Consider the following 25536-nt stretch of genomic DNA (forward strand, 5'->3'; position numbering starts at 1 on the left):
CCACAATCTCGCGCGAAACGATGTTTTACAACTACTTTCAGTAAGACACAATAATAAACTGAATCCCGGGTACATAGTTTGCCCTCGAATGTTTGATTTATTAGTCATTGTTGAGCAATTTTTTCAACGATCATCAATTTTTGTTTGTACTTTAGCGGACAATGGGACAAATCATGTACAGACCGAAAGTTTAAATATTGCCAATAAACTGTTTGTCAATCATAATCATCATATGATATTTTAATTGATTGCTTTGAATTGCATAACTATCTCGAAGTTTCATAATATTTACTATACAGCTATAACCGATTGCGCAATTAGTAAATTGATTATCTTGTACTTGGATTTCGTTCACAACCCCGGTCATAGGGTTGAAGGTATCTCAAGTCTGAAAAAGTGAATCGCACATTGTTTTTCGAAAAGTAGAAGGAAAATGTTTGCAGTTTGTCTCTAGTACGTCAGTATCAGTTTTGTAAGCACATTAAGATATTTTGTATTGTTTATTGCAAAATAAGTCGCCCAGTGTCAGGGCCAAGGATGCAAAATGCCTACCTTTTCTGCGGCAGTAATTTTTCTGCCTACATTCTCATTTCTTATACGACGCTGTTGTCGTTCGCTAGTGCAGGATGTCCAGCGCTGTACGGTAGTCTGTAAGCAAAGCAGTAACATGACAAAAAATACTGCCCCCAGTACAGCCACCAGACGCGAGCGGTACAGCTTCTCTTTCCTTATTTTACACTTTAATATTTTTAATTTATTCAATATTTTTAATCACAAACGACGACAATGAATGCGGTTCGTTTACGCCACGACCGGCATCAACGTTTTCGTGTGCGGGCCTCTCCCTTTGACTATGCAGAGAAAAGTGTACAAAGCGAGAGAACAAACTTTACTACGCCACACTCTCACCGAGCAGTCGTAGTACAGCAGCAAAACAAAAATGTATTCTACTGCTGTACGGAAAAATGTACTCGGTTTGGCTACCGTTCTGGCAAGATCTGTAGTGGTGCGTCGCTGTAGCGGGCTGTACGGATTGTGCAAATGTAAATATACCGAAAAAAAATTTAGTTTACCGGTACCGTTGGCATCCCTGGTCACGCCATACTACTTAACGGAAGGACGACGATTTATCATCGGTATCGCGGAGTTTGAGGTTTAGAAGGGTTTAAAGTCTAGGATTCGCTCCAAGCGAGCGATGCGATCTGTAACATAGTTTATTATGAAGTTGTTTAGTAAGTTTACGAGTACACGATCAGTCGAATAAGAAAAGATTTAGATCTTATGTTTTATAATAAATTATCAGCTACCGAGAGCATCTTATATTTTCTAATCAAGGGCAATCGGATTAGTATTTCTTGCAACAGTATTTAAACAGATTTTTCTACGATATTCTAATTGGGTTGAAAACAACCGAACTGAGTGATAACACGTTATACAGACAAATAGTTATGATAGCGCAATCAAAGGAAGTATTTCTTACTTTTTAATTCGGATTATTTGCAAAATGCGCGTATACGAGCGATCATTGAAGGCATTACGAAGGATTAATAATCTGATGCACGAGCTTGTTAGCAATAACGGAATATAAAATTAAATTCATAAATACAACTAGTTGCCGAAATCGTCTATCTGCGTCAAATGGTATATTTTAGAACCTCTTGAGTAAAAGCTTTGGTTTCAGAGAGAACGTGAAAAATGTACAAAAACCCTAATGTCTCAAGGAACGAGTTTGGGCTGCCATCACCCGATCCGCTAAAAGCCACTGCTCTTGCCCACAACCTGATACCTCCCCGGCACTACCTTACGGCATTACATCAATGAAGGGTTTTTATGTGCATAGCACCCACTCTAATTCAACTACTTAGTAGTCAGTTTTTTCAGTAGGATTACAGCCCCACTTTTTGACACACCACCAGCTCTCCACCATCTGGCAGTCGGAAAGCTGGCTGTGAGTCGAGACTTAGAGCTCCTCTCCTACGAAGACAATCTGGGCGGCAAACTTCAGATTGTCTAATTCACCGAGACCACGACTCAGCTCGCGTGTATCAGTTAGCACCGCACCAGTCAGTGCCATTTACTCGTTGAGTTCCTGACTTGTTCACAAACTATTCGGTCTAGTTCCCGATGATAGACCTAGCCTACTCCGACGGAGAATTTCCCCGGCGAGAGAAGTTCTCCCGAAACCGAGCCAACCAGCCAGGTGTCGAGGTCAGTTCGGCGATTCCGGTGAAGCAGGGCGTCTGGTTCGCTGGTGCCCCGACGACCCGCGACTGGTGGTGTCTAGTCGTGGTCTACTCAGTCTAGTCCCCGGCGGTGAATCTAGGTTATGAAGACGGAGAGTTCCCCAGCGAAAGAAGTTCTCCCGATACCGATTCTTCTTTGGTTTTAGAACCAACTATTTCTTGAGCCCTTTGACTCCTTCTCGTGCTATTTCGCTCAACATCCCCGATGAGCCATTCAGCTCCCGCCCTTACTTGTTTGCGAACTACTCGGTCTAGTCCTCGACGATGGATCTAGTCTACTCCGACGGAGAATTCCCCGGAGAGAGAGGCTCTCCCGAAGCCTAGCGGTAGATTTCTCCCGATACCGATGTTCATTTCCGTGAGTCACTTAGCTTTCCGCTTCGTCACGATCTACTCGATCTAGTTACCGGCAGTGGATCTAGCCTACTCAACGGGCCAGCCAGTAGGTGTTGAGATCCATCTAGCGATTCCGGGTGAACCGTAGTTTCCGGTTCACTGGCGCCCCATCAACCCGCGCACTGCTGGCTATTCGACGCGGTCTACTCGGTTTAATCCCTGGCGGTGGACTAGCCTACTCACAAGCTGCCCGGTAGGGTGTGAATGTCGGTCCAGCAATCCCAATGACCCGAACCGGGTGCTACGTGGCGTACTACTGAACTGGTCCCCGGTGGTGGTTCTAATCTACCCCGTTGGGGAGTTCCCGGGGGCAGAATTTCTCGAATCCCCACATCTTTTCAATGATATTTCTACTGTCGCACCAGGCTTCGCACCAGGCTTCGAACTTCTTTGAACCTAGGGCATTCAAATACAACGTGTTCCGGTGTCTCTTGCACGTCCACACATTCCGGGAAAAGGGACGACGAAGCATGTCCAAACCGATGCAAGTACTTCCGGAAGCATCCGTGCCCGGACGAAAACTGCATCAAATGGAAGTTCACCTCTCCTATGCACCCAAGCCGACACATTTGGGATGAGTCAGTGGGTCCTCCTTCATTTCTCCGCGTTGTCCCACTTCTGCTGCCATTTAGCCAACGAATCTGCTCGGACCAGTCTCCTTGCATTACGTGCATTTCTCCGCTGGTAGCATTCCACGTTCTCAGCCAGAGTGATGCAGATGGGAATCATCTCGGCTATACTGCCTCCGACGATATTGTTCTGTAAGCACTCGCGACTTGTATGGCCATCAGCCGGAATATCCTGTTCAGCTTTTCACGGTTCCGCTAGGTTTTCAGCGCAGCATAGATAGTCGAGAACCCTCATTCTGTGCAGTGCTGCAGCGATGGCTTTCCAGCTGGCACTGTTGAATGCGTTCTTGACATCTATCGCGACCACAGCGCAGTATCGATCTCCTCTTCGCTTCTATTTAGATGCCTTCTCAGCACTCTCGAGCACTGTCCGAATTGCATCCACTGTCCGTGCTGCTTTGCGGAATCCGAACTGCATCTTGGACAGTCTGCGCTCACCTTCCGTGAATTTCGTCAACCTGTTAAGGATGGTCCTTTTCTGGTGTTCTTCGAGTGTGACATATGTGCCTGTACGAGGCCAGATCGCAAGGTGGTTTCCCTGGCTTTGGCAGGAACACCAGCTTCTGGACCTTCCACATTTAGGGGCCTTTATTTAGGCACTTCTGCAGCACCATCCTGAACATGTCCGGATATGCCAGGATCGCAGCTTTCAGCACCACGTTGGGTATTTCATGCAGATCGGGGGCTTTCTTTAATTTCAGGCGCTTCGATGCTTCTGCGAGCTCGTCGTTAGTCACTTACCGATCGTCCATATTTGTTTCTTCTTCTTCACGGTGCGGTGTCGGTGGACATATAGTTGAATCTTCAGCTTGCTCGGGCCGCTCAGCTGGCGTCGTCGGGCCCTTCATTTTCGCCAGCACGACTCCGGTCGCCCCAGAGATTGGCGTCTTCTTCTCGGCACAGCTCCTTGTGGCAATTTGACTTGCTAAGTCTGATCTCTTTTAAAGCGGCCCTAGTTTCCCGAAACGCTGCTTTGCACTCTTCTCTATCTGGTTCCGATACCGCTCTCTAAGCCCACCTTCTGGCTCTGAGACAAGCAGCGCGTAGCGTACTAAGCGTCTCGTACCACTAGTAAGCTGTTACGTGGTTCGAGCTTTCGCGGAATTGTAGCGTCACTTGCCGCCATAATGCTTCTTGTTAGGTCAGCTGCATCCACGTTCTCGGTTCCGCCGTTCGACCGAAGTACCTCAACAAAGAGGGCTTTGTTGAAGGTTTCCGTGTTCCACTTTCGCTCACCGGTCATCCTACTCCGAACTGCAGTAGGGTTCCGTTGACCGATACGGTAGCGAATCGCCTGGTGGTCACTATGCGTATACGTTTCGCATACTCTCCAATCCATGTTCGCCGTCAGTGTAGGACTACAGAATGTGACGTCGATGATGGACTCCCTCCCGTCTTTCCGAAATGTTCTAATAGAACCTTCATTGCACAATCGGACGTCTAACTTCGCTAGAGCTTCCTGCAGGATATACCCTCTTGTATTGGTTACTCTACTGCCCCATTCCACAGCCCAGGCGTTGAAGTCACTTTCAATGACTACTGGCTTCCGACCGATCAACTGCTCGGTTAACTGCTCAAGCATTAGGCCAAACTGCTCTACTGTCCACCTTGGGGGAGCGTAACAGCTGCACACGAAGACGCCGTTGATTTTGGCCATCACAAAGTCATCGTATGAGCGTTCTATCACTTCTTGAATAGGGAATCTGTCCATAACCGGTATCGCAGCTATTCCCGATCTATCCGCCACCCAATTACCGTTATCAGAGGAGACTTGATACGGCTCTGCAATCAAAGCGACATCACACATTGTTTCATTCGTAGACTTCCACAACAGTTGCTGTGCGGTGTCACAGTGATTCAGATTTATCTGGGCTATCCGCGATCATGCTGGCCTGCAATCGCTTTCTTATAGGAGCATTTAAGGTCACCCATCTGATGGTGGTTTCCGTCCGCTGGAGTCGCGAAAACTGCCATTTTCTCCACTCCAATCTGCCTCTCCTTTCCCTGCTTCGGGGGACTAGGAAGAAAGTAGACTTAGCCAACGCCAATGCTCACTTAGCTACATCAGCCCTCCGTGTGTGAGTGTGTGCGTTTGTTTGTATGTATGTGATCAACAAATGCACATCAGTTACTCGGAGATGGCTGACCCGATTTTATCAAACTTAGTCTCAAATGAAAGGTAATACATTCCCATGGGCTGCTATTGGATTTCATTTAATTTCGATTTCTGGTGCCCGAGTTACTGGTTCAAGAGTGTGGCCACACAGCAAACTTACATTTTTGCCTTTCTCATATAGAAAGGTTAATCACCTTGAACATCGTCAACCAAATCCCGGGATTTTTTTACTTATAGGGGTATGCGGAGGGGGGTTACCGTCCCTCCCTCCCACATTGCACACCACCTTTCTCTGAACCCCTCTTCCCTCTTCAAGTCGTTCGCCCAACGAATAAACTTGCCTAGTTCCTCCAGACTAAACTTTCCTACTGGGCCTAAACAATTAGTAAAAAAATTGGTTTGAAATTATTTTTAGTTTGAAACTACATCAAAATTTAAACTAATTTAAAATTTCTAAACAAGTTGAAAATTTTTGGCGGAGTCCGGACCCCATAACCCTCTTCCATTATCGATTAGCATCGCGAAGACAACCCTATGCCGTACTGTGAAACTCGAAGTCCCCTCGATGTCGGGGTTAGGGGATCGCCATAACCGTACTCTTCTTGAACCAAGAGGGCATAACGATTTGCCGTGGTGAATGGTGCAGTGTCTTTTAAGGGAACACTTCAGATGCTCCGGGCGCTGTTTGTACACTGGGCATAGTAAGAGATTATGTGAGCTCTTTCCACAATGGGCACACTTTTCAGCATTCATAATGCAAAAGTCATCCTAATGACTTTCAACGCACTTGCTACAGCGGTACAGATAACCGAACATGTGGACGTACCTTGTCGAACAAGATAGTTAGTAGTAGTTAGTCTTAGATGCAGTCCCATCAAAGGCCCCCGATTCGAGTTTGAAGGAACGTACAATTTTGTTCCGTCCTGTTTGAAATCTTTGCTCATTGAAGCAATGGTGCTCGAAACAGTCAACCTCGTGCTTCAGTAGATCCACGCATGACAAACTCGAATCGGTGACCACACCGTCGATCTTAACTATGTGGGCAGGCATGTAGACCTTCATTAATTACTTGTCGACAGTGATGTTGCTTGCTTTGCTTGCTTTAGATATCACCAATCTGAGTTATTCTCAGCGTAATTTCGAAATATATTTGGTAGCTGAAAATGTATGCGTCAGTCTTTCTAAATCTTTAAAATTCTTAGGGGATTATTTTTGATCTGAAAGAATATCAGATATGTTTCGACAGAGTTCAATGTGTATAATTGTTTACGTAAAGTCGGAGTCTTGGATGACGAATCTTGTTCGACATTCATTTGACCATTAGCTGGGTTCTTTTTCAGAAGAATCAATTTATGCGCAGGCCTAGATTCCGATTTAAATTGATAGCTTTAAGAGTATGAAGGAAGATATGGAAATGATGGGAGATTTAGGAAATTGAAAAACGAGTGTGGGGATAGCAACACAGAAATATGTTCGCCTCTCTTTACTCGATGTTCGGCTGGATGCTACCTGGATCTACAGTTCATGATTTGCGACTGCAATTCAAACGAAATGAGCGACAGTAAAACACTAAAGAATATCGATCGAATCTTTTGGAAATCGGGTTTTCTTATAAATTTTCAACCATCGAAAATGAATATAACGGTTGATGAAGGAACAAATATTGGAATGAATTCTTCAGATTTTTTATTGATAGAGACGGGTAGAATTTCTCAAAAAATCGTATGCTCTATAAGCCGATCTACACGTACAGTATCCTGGAAAGATGCTCGTCCCGACGCCTTTTTTAAATCGTTTATTTGGCACGGCTCAATGCGTTAGCTTCACGGAGCCCTGGGTCTTTTATATATTTACATGATGCAAACAATAAAAATAATAAACAATTAATGCTAAGATCGATCCCGTACGCGCGACTTGCCATTGCGCGCGGAGATCCGTTTTCGTATCGGGGAAATATTTGCATCCACGTCAGCTATATCATGGGGGTCATTTGTATCTCTGTCGTCTTCGCACATGTCCAGGTCATTATCGGGGTTACTGCCCTGATGTTCACAATCAGGTGTTGTTCCTAACTTCTTTCCCTTTCGGGTCACGAGGGTGAACCCTCCGTCATTGCTAGTAGCTCTCTCATTGCTGGAATTAGCTGTTGAGTTTGTGGTGCTTGACGCGGCTTTCGCAGTTGTCGTTATTGCTTGAACAGCAGCCACAAATTTGGCAACCGTTTGTGGCTCAGGGAATGATATTGGAGACTGAGTGTTGGTATTTCTTTCTGTAGATGAGCTTTTCTTAGCGCTTTCTGGGCAGGGTTGTCCGTAATGTGCCGTTTGTTCACAGAACTGGCACGTGTTAGTTTGTCCTTGATATGTACATAGAGTTCGCTGTATAATGGTATCATCCCCTTCTGTTGTGTACTGCAAGGTAAGGTAGGAGGAAATGGTTTGGTCTACCCACATTCTCACCACAAAAACACTATTTGAAATACCTGGAAAGTAGTTCCTCCACGTATCCTCCGAAATGGATTCCACTTCTCCGAAATACGACATGAATCTTTTAATGGCCACTTTGCAGGTACGTGGTGCCAAATCATGCAATTTAACTTCCACGTTTCCGTTATCCATATACACAGGGATCTTGATTTTTGCGGTGTAACAATCCAGAACGTGTTTCTAGTTGTTTTGCGAAATGAATCTTTTTGCCTGGGCGAATTTGTTGAACGTTATCAGCACCGCGTGTCTGACGTGCTCCAACTGAATGAAACTTACGTCTGAAAACCGAAGCTGCATTTTCTCCTTCAGCAAATGTTCCACATCACCAATACTCGGTCTTATGCGGAAAGTCCGGAAGTCAATGGTCACCGTGTTAGCCCGAAGAATCACATTTTGTTGTCGAGACTCAATCATCTTGATGGAATAATAGTAACGGTTCCCTTTGTTCTTCAGACAAAGCACACAAGAAAAAAGCAACTGCCTGTGCTGGCTTTTTTTTATTTACTAAGCATAGTTAAACAGGCATTCTATATCTAATTATGTTTAGTCTAATGGATATATGTTATTATAGCTAACTTGTTGTTTCTATTGTATTAGCAGATGTTAAGGAATGTTGTAAAGTGCCTAGAAAATAATGATCTGTTATTCCATCTTGCTTCCCGAATACTTTTCTTAAACTCATACAAACTAGGATTTCTAAAATGTACTAGGTTATAAGCTATCGCCTCACAAACTAACCATAATGCTGCTTTGGTTCTATAATTCCTTTTTCCAACTCCATGATATAGCAATTAATGAGGATGGTCTTCACGAATGTCCATCCTTCGTTTGGTAACATCTTTCACCCAATCCCAAATAACACTCGAATTCAAACAATTCTTCATCCTATGAACATTATTATCCGGCTTTCTATAAATATCACAAGTGAAATTTTCTGTGTTTATAGAGTGATTGAATAGTTTAACCTTGTTTGGGATTATATCATTAAACATCTCATATAGAAGTGTTCTAGTAGTTGTAGTCAAAAATGTGTGCGACAAATTCTCCCAAATTGTTGGCCATAATATTTGCAGGTATTTTCTCTCCACTTTTACGGATATATTCATCTCGTTTAATAGGAAGTAATAAATCTGCTTGTTGGTAGTTAGATTTGAAACTTGTTGGATGTTTTTAGCTTTCGTTATATACCTTTGGCTGTTGAGTGAGAGTGCCTTGATATTATTGGTTTCAATCAAATAGTGGACAAAGGGTAGGCCGTTTCTAAACAACAAGCTTCTCATGAAAAGTGATTTGCATTGGGTTTCGGGATCTATATAAGATTAACACCGCCTTTCAAATAGTGCAGGTACAGTTGTGATCGTTCTATTTTAAAAATTCTGCTCGGTCCCCAAAAGAATGTGCCAGTAATTTTCTTGATTTGTGCAAGATGTGCATTATTTGGCGGTATAATTTGCGCAACGTACCATAGTTTAGAAAGCATGTAAGTATTAAGTATCCAAACTCTCTCTATTAAGTTCAACTTCCTACTGCTGTGTGTTTTGGCTATTGCACTGATCGAATTATTTAACGCATTATAATTCGTGTTTATCATATTTTTGTAGCTCGCTGAAACTTTTAAACCTAATATCTGTAAATCATTTTTTTCTGTTATTAGCTGCGGTCCTATCCGGCAATTGTTGAATCTTAAAAATCCGGATTTTTTCAGATTTAGTTTAATGTTGGTCTCAAGTGAGTACTGTTCAATTGTCTCCATTACAATATCAAATTCAGCGTCAGTTCGTACCACTATTGTTAAGTCGTCAGCATAAGCCATTACTTTAGCAAAGCTCCCAGAGACTAAGACCGTTGGTTCTACGGTCTATGGCTCTAATTAGAGGTTCAATATACAATGTAAATAAGAGCATTGATAACGGGCACCCCTGCCTAACTGAGCGCCCAATCGCAATTGTCTTAGTAAGGAATCCATTCACTATAATCTTTGAGCTTGCACTTCTGTAGAGTTTTTTCACACATTCAATTAAAGTCATAGGTATACCAAATTTTTCCAGGATTTGCCAGAGTCGTTTGTGATTAACTGTGTCAAATGTTTTTTCTAGGTCGATGCTGAGCAGACAAAATTTGAACTGTTTCGACTGCTGGGCTTTAACCACGAGTGTTCTGATCACATCTAAGTTACTAGTGCATGATTTATTCTCGATTCCAGCACATTGTCCTTCACCAATGATTTCTCCAAGATATTTCCCCACTCTATTAGCTATAATCTTGCACAGAATTTTATAATCTGTATTTAATAGACTTATTGGTCTGTAGTTGTTTAAATCAAACTTACTCCCTACTTTTGGGATCAGTACAATTACGCCACTAGAAAAGTTTTCCAAAGGGGTTAATGTTCCAGAGTAAATATCATTGTAAAGCTTCAACAATTCTATTTTGAGCAAGTCAAAATGAGTTTGATAGAACTCGTTTGTAATCCCGTCAGGGCCTGGAGACTTTTTTTGATGGGACTGTCGAATTGTATCCCTAAGTTCGTCTTCGGTGATCAGCTCAAGAAGAGCTGCCTTTGAGTTAGTACCAAGCGATTTTCTGATTGAGTTCAAGGTATGAAATCTTCTATCCGGACAAGTTTCTTCACTAAACACATTCTGGTAATGATTGTACACTACCTGATTTGTTTCTATTTGACTACACATGGTCCCATCAGGCTTTTTTAGTTTCATTGTGCCCACCTTCGATTGATTTTGAACCATTTTAGAAATTTGATAAATCCCAATTTTTTCAGATTCTAACAAAGTGCTGGGCTGAAAGCGCACCCTATACTTTTCTAATTGATTGTTTTCTATTTGAATAATATGTTTATATTTGCATCTACTCTTTCACCTTTAATTTGTCGTTCAATTAGCTGGTTGAATTCCTTGTACAGAGTTTCCTTTTCTAAGTTGCTTTGTTTGCTTCTCTCGAATGATTTGTTTTTGTAGAACTGTTTGATTTTGTTTTTCACATCATAGGACCACTATTCGGAGAAATTATCGTTATATTTTCTACGATTTTTTAGTTGGTTATAAATCTCAGCGAATTCTGCTGTTACTTCATCGGATAACAAAAGTGAGGTATTCATTTTCCAATAACCCCGACCTGTTGCTTCAATCACGCCATCTTTACCAACATCATATTGGAATGAAATGGCATGGTGGTCCGAAAAAGGGACAGCATTAGTTTCAAACCCGCTTGTTTTTTTTTAATATGGAGTCAGAAGCATAGAAACGATCAATATGTGAAGCAGATTCGTTTCGAAAAAATGTGAAACGCTTTTTAGCACCTTTCAATTTGTTTTCAACATCTTTTAAACGGAATAGGTCAATAAAAGTTTGGAGACCTCGGCAAAAGTTTTTGTTTTCACTGCGAATATCCTCCGCCTCTAAAACACAGTTTAAATCACCGCCAAATATAGTACCAACAATTCCACGCTTACACATATGCACTCCAGTATGTGTTTCAAAAAGCTCATTACGTTCATTTTTGAATTGTGTCCCTGCATGACCATATACGTTAATAAAGTTTATATCATCAACCACAACTGACGTAATTCTTCCACATGAACTTAACAAACACTCCCGCGTTTCAAGTGTTCTACGCACAAGAATAGCTGTTCTCTTATTCGTTTCACTGATATTCACCATAGCAACGTGTGTAGGCAAAAACGTGAAATCATAGAATGCCACCTCCTGTGGGAAGATGATATCCAAATAATTTTTCAGAATAATTTCTTTCAACAGATACTTTTTTGCTGCTATTGTTATGGCATTGATATTAATAGAGGCAACTTTTCGCACAAAGTTCATTGCCCTTTATAATTTCATATACTTATCTTTTATTCCCTTCTGCCACTGCGGCTTCGGTTCTTGCCTTTCTGCCTATCTCTACCGCGGCTTCTCGTGGGTAGAGTATTCACTGCGATGGTTTCCAGGGGGTCCTCATCCGTCTTTATCCTCCTGCTCTGTGAGGCGCGACCGGTGTCTTCATCAGATTGATCAGTGGATGATGTTCCATGTGGTCGCTTTGTGGATTGATCTACCATTTTGTCATCTGCAACAGCAGTTTCAACCACTTCTATCTCCTTATTTTGGCAACTTTGCACACTTTCCCCTATGTCTTCGGGAACCATGTGTTCTGAGATCGCAGACGTTGTGATTGTGCTGGGTTTTTGGTTTGTTGATGGGTTCAGAACCGTCATTTCTCCTAGCTGGATTTTCTGGGAGAAAGAGGAACTATTTTGCCTAAGGACTTCAGCGAAGCTTGTTCCTGTTTTCGGTGTCATTCCTGTCTGTTTATCTTGGTTGATGGTGTTTCTTGGACACTCTGCCTTGATATGCCCTTCCTGTTTGCACAGAAAACATTTTTGTTTCAGTCCGTCGTAGTGCAATCTTCCGCGCCTGTTTAGGAAGTATAGCGTGGCTGGAATTTCCTTTTTGATTTCCACGTATACTCCTCGCACTCCAGTAAACATGTCCAGTTCAAGCGTGGCAGGAAATTTTTCTCGAACCATTCTTCGTACACTTCCAAACTTGCCGAGTACTTTTGCAATTTCTGCATCAGGGACCTCTGGGGGTAGGTCGAAGATCCTAACGTATTTGATGCATCCTCCAGCGACCGACATTTTGATTTCTGTCTTCGTTCCATTTGAATACAGGAACACGTGTTTTTCTGGATTCTGCATCAGAGCTTCCTTCATGGCCCGCTCATTTACAAACTTTATGCATATGCACTGTTCTTCCGACATCTTGTAGCTGCATTCCATGGCTTCTTTGTCCGCATCAAAGGCCTTGATGAAGCGAGCGACTTCCACAATGCTTGGTCTTGGTGCTTCAGCGGGAAATTTGAACATCAACGTGTTCTTTATTAATTCATCCATGTTCTTTGTTCCAGAAACTATAGTATGTATCACAAAAAAGTATCGCACAAACAAAAGTTTCAGCTGCTCTCAGCTATTTCAATCGTTGTAGCCTTCGATCTCTATGCACGTCTGATAGGAACGAGATCTGATCGTCAACTGAACTTGGATAGCAGCAGAGAGCACACTGGTATTGTGACTGATGCCTTTGATGGTTGAGAATAGACTGTCCCGACGCCTTCTCACATATCTATCGTCAGCTGATTTCATAAAGTCTCTCGATAAATTGAACTGCAGTGAATTTTTACTTAAGATTTCACAAAATTTTTGTGTTTTGTTGGTGCTCCAAATTGCCGGCTTTGCCCGAAATATGCTGGGAAATTTAGATTTTTCGCTCCGCTTTTGACAGATTTTCTGAAAATTAGTTTAGGCATTTTTCTATAATAGTCATACATACTTCGAAATGGAATAAAAATTGCTTAAAAATTATTCCGACGGATGTTCAATATTCCAACGTCGTATTTCGCCTTCTGTGCACATTGCTCGAGGAAATAATAAGCCTGGGGGCTGCAAGGTGTGTCTTTCTCAATTGTATTCAAAGGAAAATGTCATGTCAAATCAGTTTGGTCCACCCAATTCACGAATGAACTTTTTCCTATCAAAGTAAAAGCCCTGCTCGGGTGTTGTGTCTGCGGAATTTTACACAACTTCCATTTTATTAACTTGTCTATGCAATCCAAAAGGACTTGCTTAGCCTAAAAATATTTTTTCGCTGATTTTTGATTTGTTTTTTATTCTCGGCTTTTCGGTCTTTTAAATCAGAACGGGTATTGTATAATGCCCGACGTTTCGGCCACTGATTTTGGCCTTTTTTGAGGGAAATATGTTATCGTTTTATCTCTATACGTCTTTTATCGACGTTGGGAAGATCCGAAACGTGGGTGTTCTGATTTAAAAGACCGAAAAGTCGAGGAATAAAAATTAAAAATTAATAAGCATTAACATATTTCATCACTTTTGGCCCGAACCTGCACTTTTACCACAGACTAACAGACATAACACTCGAAAATAATGCTTCGCCAACTTTAACGGTCATTTGAAATATATTCGTAGTTAGGACAGTAGCCGCTTTTGAAATTATGGCGACACTGACATATGAACAAGCATATGAGGGATAGATCACTAGTGAAAATTATTCCCAAGCCTGAGGGGTAACCCACGAGCAAATAAATGTTTGAGACAGTAAATAAAAGGTGAAGGTTTTTCAAGGGAATTCCCTCATAGTGTTATGTCTGTTAGTCTGTGCTTTTACTACAAACGTGACTATTACCTCTTTCGCCAACTGTACGTGTACAAATAGTTTTATTCTTTCAGCCGATGTTTAGCACTTTACGTCTCAAAACATATCCAACTGAGCGTGTGTGTTTCTAGTCCACAGTTTCCTAAGCTTTACAGTTAAGAGTATATAACTCCAATCACTCCCACTATAGTACAATCAAACAACGGTTGACTACAAATAATTGTCTCCATTGTGCTCGTAGTTCAATATAACCTAGTGATCCCAAATAGCCTTAACAAGGTCCTGATGGTATACAAGAAATTACAAAATGTGACTCTATAGCTCACCATCTTCTATTCAAAATAATCCTCGTTTGAATAGCGATATTCGTCGTGATCTTCGTCCAGATAATCGGCACCGTTTCCTTCACCGCTCGTCTTCGAAAGTTTCTCTGTGGTCCATTCCGCAGCCTCCTGGATAATGATGGTCGTCGGGCGCACATAATTCGGATATTTGGTCATCGAAATGGTTGGATTAAACGGATAAGTATAGTCCGGGTTCTCATTATCCCCACTAGGGGTTGGATAAGTGGTTCGCGGATTTCGCCACAACGGCACAGTGGAACTGATCACGTTGGTAGGTGTCGTCAACATTGATTTAGGGGTGGTGCTGGTGATGGTGGAACCAGCCTTTCGTCTCACAAACAGATCGTTCGCCAGAAACCCATTGACCTGGGCATTATAAACGCCGTACGTAGGAGGGCGATTCTTAGTTTTGAAAACTTCTAGCACTTCTTCGACGTGAACCTCTCCCGGAGCCTGGGGACGACGTGTTCGAAGATATTTCCGGTAGTCAGATTCCAGAGGAGATGCGTTGCTTTCAAGCGATAGAACCGTAAGCACTACTATGAACACTTTCAACATTTTCGAATCGAATTGGCAGATATACTGAGGACAATCGAATGCGGATTTATAATTTTATGATGGATTATTCTTATCGCTTGCTACATGCAAAATGAACGACCCAAATGGTGAGTTCATCTGAATTTTGATTCTTTTTTCCTCTCTTTTCAAGCTATTTGTTACAGCAATTCATTGCTCCAAAAATATTTCAACGAGCTAAGTGACATCAACTGCGATCTCAGAGAGATCGTATTAGAGAGACCTGAACTAGCTGAGTTCCGTTTAGTTGTTCGGTTACATTACAGCTGATAGCACTAACGTTTGCATTAAAACTAACTCGGAAATGGAAGGGAAGATTGTTATATCAATTATTTTTCTTTATTGTGTAACACACTTCACATCGGACGCAGTACCAGCAGCGAACAGTTCTGGTTCCAACAAAACGATCGAGTTGATAGAGCATTCGATTTGGGACACGGCGCCATTGAATGCGGTACCTTGTCCTGACGGTGAACAGTTTAAGGATGGCCGCTGTCGCAAGCTGTTGAAGTTAGCATGTACGAACCAGAAGTGCGGGTAGAGGAACAAGTTACAGATGTAATTGAGTAATCAGTTGATAGTTGAAAATAGTGCAAAATTAAGTTGCAAAAGAAAACAACATGTTTATTCAAGATTAGAAGCGCAAAGCTTCTAAGTGCGCATTGTTTATTGGTTCAAAACGATCCAATAACTAATAAACAAAGCTAGTTTTGACTGTGTTTCTCCTAGGCTGGTCCATCGACAAAGTTGTTTTAGGAATTATCTGTTTTCGTAAAGACTCGAGAGTAGTCAATGATTTGAACACTTGTGTAGTATTTCAGGTGAAATTGCATAATTAAAGAATATGCTCGAATCCTGTGATCGTTGCCTCATTCAAAATTGAATCTAGAGCGTAAATCGAATTTTGAACTAATTATTTGTATATAAAACTCACGTAAAATTTTTAATTCCCTGCAAGCGATTTGCAGATTACAGCAAAATTTAACTTCTATCAAAAAACAACAAGAAATCGTTTTCAATAATGACGTGACGGTTGAGAGTATGTTAGTCTAAATTATCATTGAGTTACCCTCACTGCTAGAAATACGATGATCGCAAATAAAATTTTACTTCGTTCCGATGTATTCAGTTAGTCTTATCGCCCTGTAGCTACAACAGCTTGTCCTGAAACTTCTGAGCCTGAACGAGTTTATCTGAAGTTTGTGTTCTCGCCGAACAGCGTACCAGGCTTGCAATAAACCAGAGGAATGTCATTCATGCAGCTGAGTACGATGTTTGCTGTAACTTTTCTGGTAGCCATTGGCCATACATCGTCCCTTCCAAACCGCCCTACTGCGTCACACGGGAATGCCGAAAATGTAGCTGATGGACCGGTGATGGTGATCGAACCGCGTGCTTTATTTGCTGGACCGACGCCGTCCGAGTTTGACTGCCTGATCAGGTGTCGAGAAAGTCAACGGTGTGTCGATGGGCGCTGCCGGAAAGTGTTTCCCAGTTCTCGTCAGCAACGGGTTTGAGGAAAACGTGTAAATTAGATTAAATATATGCAGCTTTTGGTTTCAATTTGGTAAAGTTGAAGAATTCACAAGGAAGAGTAGACATGATCTTTCATTGGGCGGTCGAGTGCGTTCACAAAAGACTCCACTAACGAGATACCAGAATGGCTCCGGGAGTCTGTATACGATCTAGATCCTCTCCTACACGCACTATGGGTGAGTCGAAGGGCCCTCGGTTTGGATGCCCTCTGTGTGCATTTATTATAGTTGTTTGCTTCGAGTGGTCATGGTTGTTTGATGCTTGTGAGCCGCGGGTAATCTCAGTTACACCCAGTCCTAGTGAGGCGGAGGGCCCAAGGGGTAGAACATATCAGTTCAGCACGTTCGGTGTTCATGGGAGTGTCCTAGATACTTTCGAGAGGAGCCTCGCATTGCTCACAGCCAGGCCTGTGCGCAAGGGAAGGGTTTTAGGGGTTCAAACCCCTCCCATTAGGGGTTTTGAATTACTTTTAAAAATTTATTAACTTCCTGTTCAAGGATGAAATTATACAGCGAGCCATGTCATTCGAGTTCGGTCACTCTAGAAACAAGTCGTCCAAAAAACCAAGCAAGAAACCCCGCGAAGGTGGCTGGAAAGGGATTTAAGTTAAGTTGGTCGGCATCTCTGGGCCGGTTCACGTTTCGGCATGTTTCGATATTAACACTAGTTGTGAGTAGAATCGTGATATCGTTAGCTGAAGAAATTTTACAGCCGATGATCTCTCCGTCGGAGTGACTGACAGCTAAATGGCTCGTGAACATGGTCATCGGTATCCGAAGAAATACCACCGCCGAGAAATTCTCAGCAGCAGCTAGCAAATAAATAGGAACGAGTAGTGCCAAGAAGGATAAGAAACCCTACGAAGGATAAGCAACCCTACGAAGGGTGTTGTAAAGAGATGTAAATCGTTATGGTCGACACCTCCGGATTGGTTCGTGTTTCAACAGGTGACGATATTTGCAGCAAACCTGAGCAGGTCAATTGAAAAAAACATGAGCGATTAACACAAAATAAAAAGAGCATGAGTACAATCCCCATTGAAATCCGCGCATAAATCCATGAAAAAATTATCTCTATTTCGTGAACTGAACGATTTCCGAAAAGCGTGACCAAGTTCCTGAAATTATGAATAATGGACGACGTATCCATGAAAATATCTGTGTTTCTACAAAACTAGTTCGCCCCGACTACATGCATGGCGTTACATTCGAATGTTTGGTTGGTTTAATGTTGCGATTTTTATGATTTCAGGAGCTAATCCCCGATTTTTGTTATTTCTTATCATGTTGCCGTGCTATTTTATTCATGAGTTTACTATCCGATTTTCATGTCAGAGTAGCGGGATCTATGTTCATGACTTCAGGATCTTAGTGACGATTTTTGATATTTTTGTCCCGAGTTGTGTGATTTATCTTTATGATTTCAGGACCTTAGACACGATTTTTGTAATTTCTGTTCATCTTATCGTGATTTGTTATTTTTTGGTTACTATCGGTTTTTTACTCGGAGTAACATGACAAGGTTCGAGGGGTCTTATTCTGTCAACTTTATCACGAACACGATTTGTGGCGCTCACCAGAACCAGTTCACGAATACCTGAATGATATGTAATGAATGTGGGAGCCATTTCATGTACACGGATATTGGATCGTGACAAATATATTGGGAATCATGAACATGTTTACGATTACATGAATAATATTTGATGGCTTTGTGAACTATTTCACAAGCATGAATGGTAACTTGAGACTCTTATACTAGATAAAATGAACCAGTTCGCGGCATAAACAACATTTTATAACTTTGTGATTTATTTCACGGGTACGCATTGTCAGTCGTGACTATTATACTAGGAATCATGAACGAGTTCACGAATACATGAATAGTATTTAATGGTTTTGTGAACTATTTCAGGAGCACGAATGGTAAATCGTGCCTAATATATTAGGCATCATGAATTAGTTAACGAGGATTGAATGGATTTATGAATAAAATTCCGAGTTTCGTGAAATAGAGCACGAGAAAATATTCACAAGGTTTAGTCGACTGAGATCAGGGGCGGATCCAGAAAAAAATTCGGGAGGGGTCCGAATTTTCGATTTTAAAATGAAAATGGTACAATTCGTAATACGTAAACCAAACCCCTCCCCCTGGATTCGCCACTGACTGAGATTAATGATCATAAAGTTGTGAACTAGTTCACGTACAGAAAATCGATTTGGTAATGACAAGGAAGCCGTGACTGAATTTCACAAAACAAAAACAAATATTTCCACTAATAAAAGCGTTATGAGAGCGTTACTGAAACAAAATTGAACCTAATTATAAAACGCATAATTTTTGTTCATAGTCCTGTTTTCGTAACGTAAAAACGTGAATGTTCCAGAATTCATTGTACTTTATTCACGATTTTAGGAACAATGTTTCTACGGTGTAACGGTGGCCCCGGATGGATGAGGATGGCATGCTACAAGAGGTTTAAGTTTAGTCGGAAGGATTAACTACTTCATACCAATCAGACATTACCACTAACTAATTCCATTCCTTCTCGATAATAGGCATTTACCCAATTTGTTGAGCTGAGTCAATTGGTTCACAATACTCGGCCTTTCAGGGAGCATAACAAATCTTCAAAGTTTAACCCTTCTTTTATAAGGCCCATAGAAAAATCAAAACCCTCCCCATGAGCATTTTCTGCGCACGGTCCTGCTCACAGCATAGGGTTTCTTCACTCACTGGATTGTTTGATAGGATGTCCCGGAGGATACTGAATTCCGGGCATTTCAGAGAGAGGTGTTCCACAGTGAGCTCTGTTTGAAATATTGGACACAATGGTGGATCCATCCTGATGATTTTGTGTTCTAGTGTGATCTTTTTGGGCTCGATGCTCCAGTATTTTGGGGCGGTCAATTAACCTCCTGAAAATGGCCGGATTGGTTCCTCCAGTAGCTGACGAAATGCTCTCTTTTTTATTTAAATGTGTATTCTTGCCCAAATGCGGTAGCTTAACCAGGCTGATTATTCTTTTTTATAGTACTTTGCGCATGTTAGTGGGGAGGCAGGGAAAGCCGTATTTAGGGACTCCCCTCTTATATTAACAAAGGAAGAGGTAGGAAATGGGATGTATATTATATAATTATTTTTGTCGTTGGCTAGTTGATCATTGTGACAGATATGAACACATGGTTGAAGTGGGTTCCACCCTGTAATCGCAGGGGTGATGGGGGAGCAGATATTTCGGATAATTATTGGCACTCTGATGCTGTTATGATGTTCTCTATATATAGGCTTAGAAGATTACCAAAAAGGGTATACATCGTAAAATCGTGAAGCGGTGCCATATTGCAGCTACAGGGAATGGTTGAGAGAATTCTGCTGTGAGTGAAAGAAGGGAAAAAATACTAAACCTGGACATTAATAGTTTTCAATAAAGTATAGATACGAAAACTGTAAGGATGATCACGGTTTGACAGGAAGTCCTAGACTGGCACATCGGGCTCGAAGGGAATCTATTAGTTGGAACATGGCAACACGGTACTCTGAACACAGCTAAACAACATGCTCGATGTCGTGATAGCCATTCTCACAATCGCAATTACTCGCAGCAAGTTTTATACGATGGATATGCGCATCGCATCCAAGTCTTTTGCAAATGTTACCTTTTAATGCGCTCCTTGGCTAAAGAGTTCGCCTTCTCATTGCCTGAGATAAAGCAGTGTGACGGAACTTAAACCAAGGTAACCGGATAAGATTTTTCAGATAAAGCACACAGATGTTCCCGAGAGTGCTTTCCAGGCTTCGCCGAACGGAGGGCCTCAATGGAGTTGAGACTGTTCGATGTGATGCAGTAATGATCTGCGGGCAAGGTATCAATTATCCCAAGAGTATACTGAATAGCAACTAGCTCTGTGACGTGAATTGAAGCCGGATCACTGAATTTGAATAAGGCAGCAAAATTTTCGTTGAAGATGCCGTAGCCTGTGGACCCGACGAGAACTGATTCGTCAGCGTAGAACATCTTGCGCAGTAGACTTGATGGTATTTATTATAAAGAATATTTGGGATCATGAATGTGATCCGGGATTCCATAAGTCTCTTCCTTTAGGTATGTGTCGAAAAATAGGAGAAGGAAAAAAAGTTATGAAAATATTCGAGAAAACATACGTAGCAAAGTCCTAGATGAGCAAGTAGGTGAATTACTCTTAATCGTGCACTGTATGTTTACTGTGTGACCTTGATGAAACTGGGTTGTTATCAATGTTCTTTTGATTTACTTCGAAATTCAGTGACTCTATTCGCGATAGTTCTCCCGCACGCTGATCTGTCAATGACGGGGAACCCAACAAATCAAGTCGGGGATTACCAACAGGATAGTGCAACGGTCGTAATAAAATTTAATTTGGCAGTGTTTGGCTAATCGCTGCGGCTACCGTTTCGAAAACGAAACAGATTGGATGAAGGGTGCATAGTGTATTGGCACTGTGTGGGACTCACGACTCACTTACGAACCTAATCTCTAAAAGCACTCGTTACTCTTTTTTCGCCCTTCTTTCCACGATACTACATTAAGGTATTACTTCGTGGGTGGCGAGCTAACCCTACTCTACTGTTTCATGAGCCAATTAACTCCCATTATTGTCACGATATAGTCAGATAGTTCACGGCGGTGAATCTACCCTACTGTGAATTCCCCGACAGTAGATTTCTACCTATGCTGATGTTCGTTCCCGTGAGCCATTTAGCTCACTGCTTCGTCTCGATCTACTAGATCTAATGCCCGGCAGTGGACCTGGCCTACTCAACGGGCCAGTCAGTAGGCCCAGCGATTCCGGATGGAGCGTAGCTTCCGGTTCACTGGCGCCCCAACGACCCTCTGCTGGCTATTCGATCAAGTTCTCGGCAGTAGATCTAGTCTTCTCACGAGCTACCCGGCAGGGCGTCGAGGTCGGTCAAGCGATTCCTGTTAAGCCTGGTACACTCCGTGTGAAATTCCGTGCAAAATTCGGTGCAAAATTCCGTGTGAAATTCCGTGCGAAATTCCGTGAGAAATTCCGTGCGATATTTCGTGCGAAATTCCGTACTAAATTCCACGCGAAATTCGTGCGAAATTTCGTGCGAAATTCCGTGCAAAATTCGGTGCAAAATTTGGTGCGAAATTCAGTGTGAAATTCCGTGCAAAATTCCATGCGACATTCCATGCGAAATTCCGTGCAAAATTGCGTGTGGAATTCCGTGTTGAATCACGCTGGAAATTTCTTGCGAAATTCCGTGTGAAAGTCCGTGTGAAATTCCGTGAGAAATTCCGTGCGAAATTCCGTGCGAAATTCCGTGCGAAATTTCGTGCGAAATTCCGTGCGAAATTCGGTGCGAAATTTAGTGTGAAATTCCGTGCAAAATTCCATGCGACATTCCATGCGGAATTCTGTGCGAAATTGCGTGTGGAATTCCGTGTTGAATCACGCTCTAAATTTCTTGCGAAATTCCGTGTGAAAGTCCGTGCGAAATTCCGTGCGAAATTCCGTGTGAAAGTCCGTGCGAAATTCCGCGCGAAATTCCGTACGAAATTCCGTTAGAAATTCCGTCCGAAGTTCCGTTCGAAATTCCGTGCGAAATTTTGCGCGAATTTCCGTGCCAAATTCCGTTCGGAATTCCGCGTGAAATTCCGTGCGAAATTCCGTGCGAAATTCGGTGCGAAATTCCGTGCGAAATTCCGTGCGAAATTCTGTACGAAATTCCGTGCGAAATTCCGTACGAAATTCCGTTCGAAATTCCGTTCGAAATTCCATGTGGAATTCCGTGTTGAAACCGGTTGGAAATTCTGTGCAAAATTCCGTATTGAATCCCGCACGAAGTTCCGTGCGAAATTCCGTGTGAAATTCCGTGCGAAATTCCGTGCGAAATTCCGTGCGAAATTCCGTGTGAAAGTTCGTGCGAAATTCCATACGAAAATCCATTCGAAATCCCGTGCGAAATTCCGTGTGAAAGTCCGTGCGAAATTACATACGAAATTTCATTCGAAATTCCGTACGAAGTTCCGTGCGAAATTCCGCGTGAAATTCCGTGTGAAATTCCGTGCGATATTCCATGCGAAATTCCGTGCGAAATTCCTTGTGAAATTCCGTGCGAAGTTTCGTGTGAAAATGCGCGCGTAATTCCGTTTGAAATTTCGTGCGAAATTCAGTTCGAAATTCTGTGCGAAGTTCCGTGCGAAATTCCGTGCGAAATTCCGTGCGAAATTCCGTTCGAAATTCCGTTCGAAATCCCGTTCCAAATTCCGTGCGAAATTCTGTTCGAAATTCCGTGCGAAATTCCGTGCTGAATCGCGTGCGAAAATCTAAATTCCGTGCGAAATTTGAAATTCCGCGCGAAATTCCACGAGAAATTCCGTGCGAAATTGCATGTGGAATTCCGTGTTGAAACCTGTTGGAAATTCCGTGAGAAATTCCGTGTTGAATCTCGCTCGAAATTCCGTGCGAAATACCGTGTGAAATTCCGTGCGAAATTCAGTGCTAAATTCCGTGCGAAATTCCGTACGAAATTCCATTCGAAATTCCATGTGGAATTCCGTGTTGAATCCAGCTCGAAATTCCGTGTGAAATACCGTGCGAAATTCCATACGAACTTGCATTCGAAATTCCGTGCTGAATCGCGTGCGAAAATCTAAATTCCGTGCGAAATTCGAAATTCCGCGCGAAATTCCACGAGAAATTCCGTGCGAAATTGCATGTGGAATTCCGTGTTGAAACCGGTTGGAAATTCCGTGTTGAATCCCGCTCGAAATTCCGTGCGAAATTCCGTGTGAAAAACCTTGCGAAATTCCGTGCGAAATTCCATACGAAATTCCATTCGAAATTTCGTGCGAAGTTCCGTTCGAAATTCCGTTCGAAATTCCGCGCGAAATTCCGTGTGAAATTGCATGCGAAATTCCATGCGAAATTCCGTGCGAAATTCCATGCGAAATTCCTTGCGAAATTGCGTGTGGAATTCCGTGTTGAATCCTGCTCGAAATTCCTTGCGAAATTCCGTGTGAAAGTCCGTGCGAAATTCCGTTCGAAATTCCGCGCGAAGTTCCGTTCCAAATCCATTGCGAAATTTTGCGCGAAGTTCAGTGCGAAATTCCATGCGAAATTCCGTGCGAAATTCCATGCGAAATTCCTTGCGAAATTGCGTGTGGAATTCCGTGTTGAATCCCGCTCGAAATTCCTTGCGAAATTCCGTGTGAAATTCCGTGCGAAATTCAGTGCTAAATTCCGTTCGAAATTCCGTGCGAAGTTCCGTTCCAAATCCATTGCGAAATTTTGCGCGAAATTCCGTGAGAAATTCCGTGTTGAATCCCGCTCGAAATTCCGTGCGAAATTCCGTGTGAAATTCCGTGCGAAATTCAGTGCTAAATTCCGTGCGAAATTCCGTACGAAATTCCATTCGAAATTCCATGTGGAATTCCGTGTTGAATCCAGCTCGAAATTCCGTGCGAAATTCCGTGTGAAATACCGTGCGAAATTCCATACGAAATTGCATTCGAAATTCCGTGCTGAATCGCGTGCGAAAATCTAAATTCCGTGCGAAATTCGAAATTCCGCGCGAAATTCCACGAGAAATTCCGTGCGAAATTGCATGTGAAATTCCGTGTTGAAACCGGTTGGAAATTCCGTGTTGAATCCCGCTCGAAATTCCGTGCGAAATTCCATGTGAAATTTCGAGCAAAATTCCATGCGAACTTCCGCGAGAAATTCCGTGTGAAATTCCATGCGAAATTCTATGCGAAATTCCGTGCGAAATTGCGTGTAGAATTCCGTGTCAAATCCCGCTCAAAATTCCGTTTGAAATTCTGGGCGAAATTCCGTGTTGAATCCCGCTCGAAATTCCGTGTGAAATTCCGGGCGAAATTTCGTGTGAAATACCGTGTGAAATTCCGTGCTGAATCCCGTTCGAAATTCCTTGCGAAATTCCGTGCGAAATTCCGTACGAAATTTCACGCGAAATTCCGTTCGAAATTCCGTGCGAAATTCCGTGCGAAATGCCGTGCGAAATTACGTTTTGAAATTCCACGCGAAATTCCGTGTATAATTCCGTTAGAAATTCCGTGTAGGATTCCATGCGAAATTCCGTGTGAATATCCGTGCGAAATTCCTTGTAAAATTCCGTTCGGAATTCCGTGCAAAATGCCGTGCTGAATCCCGCTCGAAATTTCGTGTGAAATACCGCGTGAAATTCCATATGAAAAATCACGCGAAATACCTTGTGGAATTCCGTGCGAAATTCCGTGCGAAATTCCGTGCGAAATTCCGTGCGAAATTCCGCGCGAAATTCAGTGCGAAATTCCGTTCAAAATTCCGTGCGAAATTCCTTGCGAAATGCCGTACTGAATCCCGCTCGAAATTCGGTGCAAAATTCCGTGTGGATATCCGTTCGAAATTCCGTGCGAAATTCCGCACGAAATTCCGTGTGAAATTCCTTGCGAAATGCCTTGTAAAATTCCGTGTGAAATTCCGTGCGAAATTCCGTGCGAAATTCCGCGTGAAATTCCGTACGAAATTTCACGGGAAATATAGTGCGAAATTCCGTGTGGAATTCCGTACGAAATTCCGTGTGAAATTTCGTGCGAAATTCCGTGCGAAATTCCGTTCAAAATTCCGTGCGAAATTCCGTGCTGAATCCCGCTTGAAATTCCGTGCGAGATTCCGTGTAAATTCGTGCAAAATTCCGCGCGAAATTCCGGTTCGCTGGCGTCCCGACGACCCAAACCCGGTGCTGCATTGCGTACTACTAAACTGGTCCCCAACGGTGGATCTAGTCTAATCCGGCAGAGAGTTCCCCGACGGCGGAATTTTTCCCGAGTCCGATTCATTTTTTTTTTTCACAGTGACCTTCTAGTCGGCGATACTGCTTTGTTGGTACCTTCGCCACTTTCGCTGCTGCTCGGAGTATATACTCGACACTACTCCGTTGACTGCATCCCAGACATACATTGCTTAGTATCCGGTGGAAATGATACTTTGGTTCTACTTCGTCCCTGGAGTTG

At 42.6% G+C, this 25536-nt stretch overlaps 1 protein-coding gene and 1 long non-coding RNA gene across 2 annotated transcripts in view; one reads left to right on the forward strand and one right to left on the reverse strand.

Moving 5' to 3' along the window:
• The window catches only part of LOC131677941 (uncharacterized), a 35090-nt gene extending 19850 nt beyond the window's left edge, over positions 1-15240 (reverse strand). Inside the window, exon 1 of the mRNA XM_058958047.1 lies at positions 14385-15240. Coding sequence (XP_058814030.1) covers positions 14391-14960 — 570 coding nt within the window. The 5' untranslated portion in view covers positions 14961-15240 and the 3' untranslated portion in view covers positions 14385-14390. The remainder of the gene's footprint in view (positions 1-14384) is intronic.
• A 98-nt stretch (positions 15241-15338) lies between these two features.
• On the forward strand, positions 15339-16544 carry LOC131677957 (uncharacterized). The gene is made up of 2 exons (XR_009303501.1): positions 15339-15496; positions 16198-16544. It is a non-coding gene; the product is annotated as an uncharacterized LOC131677957 (long non-coding RNA).
• Positions 16545-25536: the final 8992 nt, after the last annotated feature.

This window comes from Topomyia yanbarensis, chromosome 1 (genome assembly GCF_030247195.1).
Source record: "Topomyia yanbarensis strain Yona2022 chromosome 1, ASM3024719v1, whole genome shotgun sequence".
Classification (NCBI taxonomy): domain Eukaryota; kingdom Metazoa; phylum Arthropoda; class Insecta; order Diptera; family Culicidae; genus Topomyia; species Topomyia yanbarensis.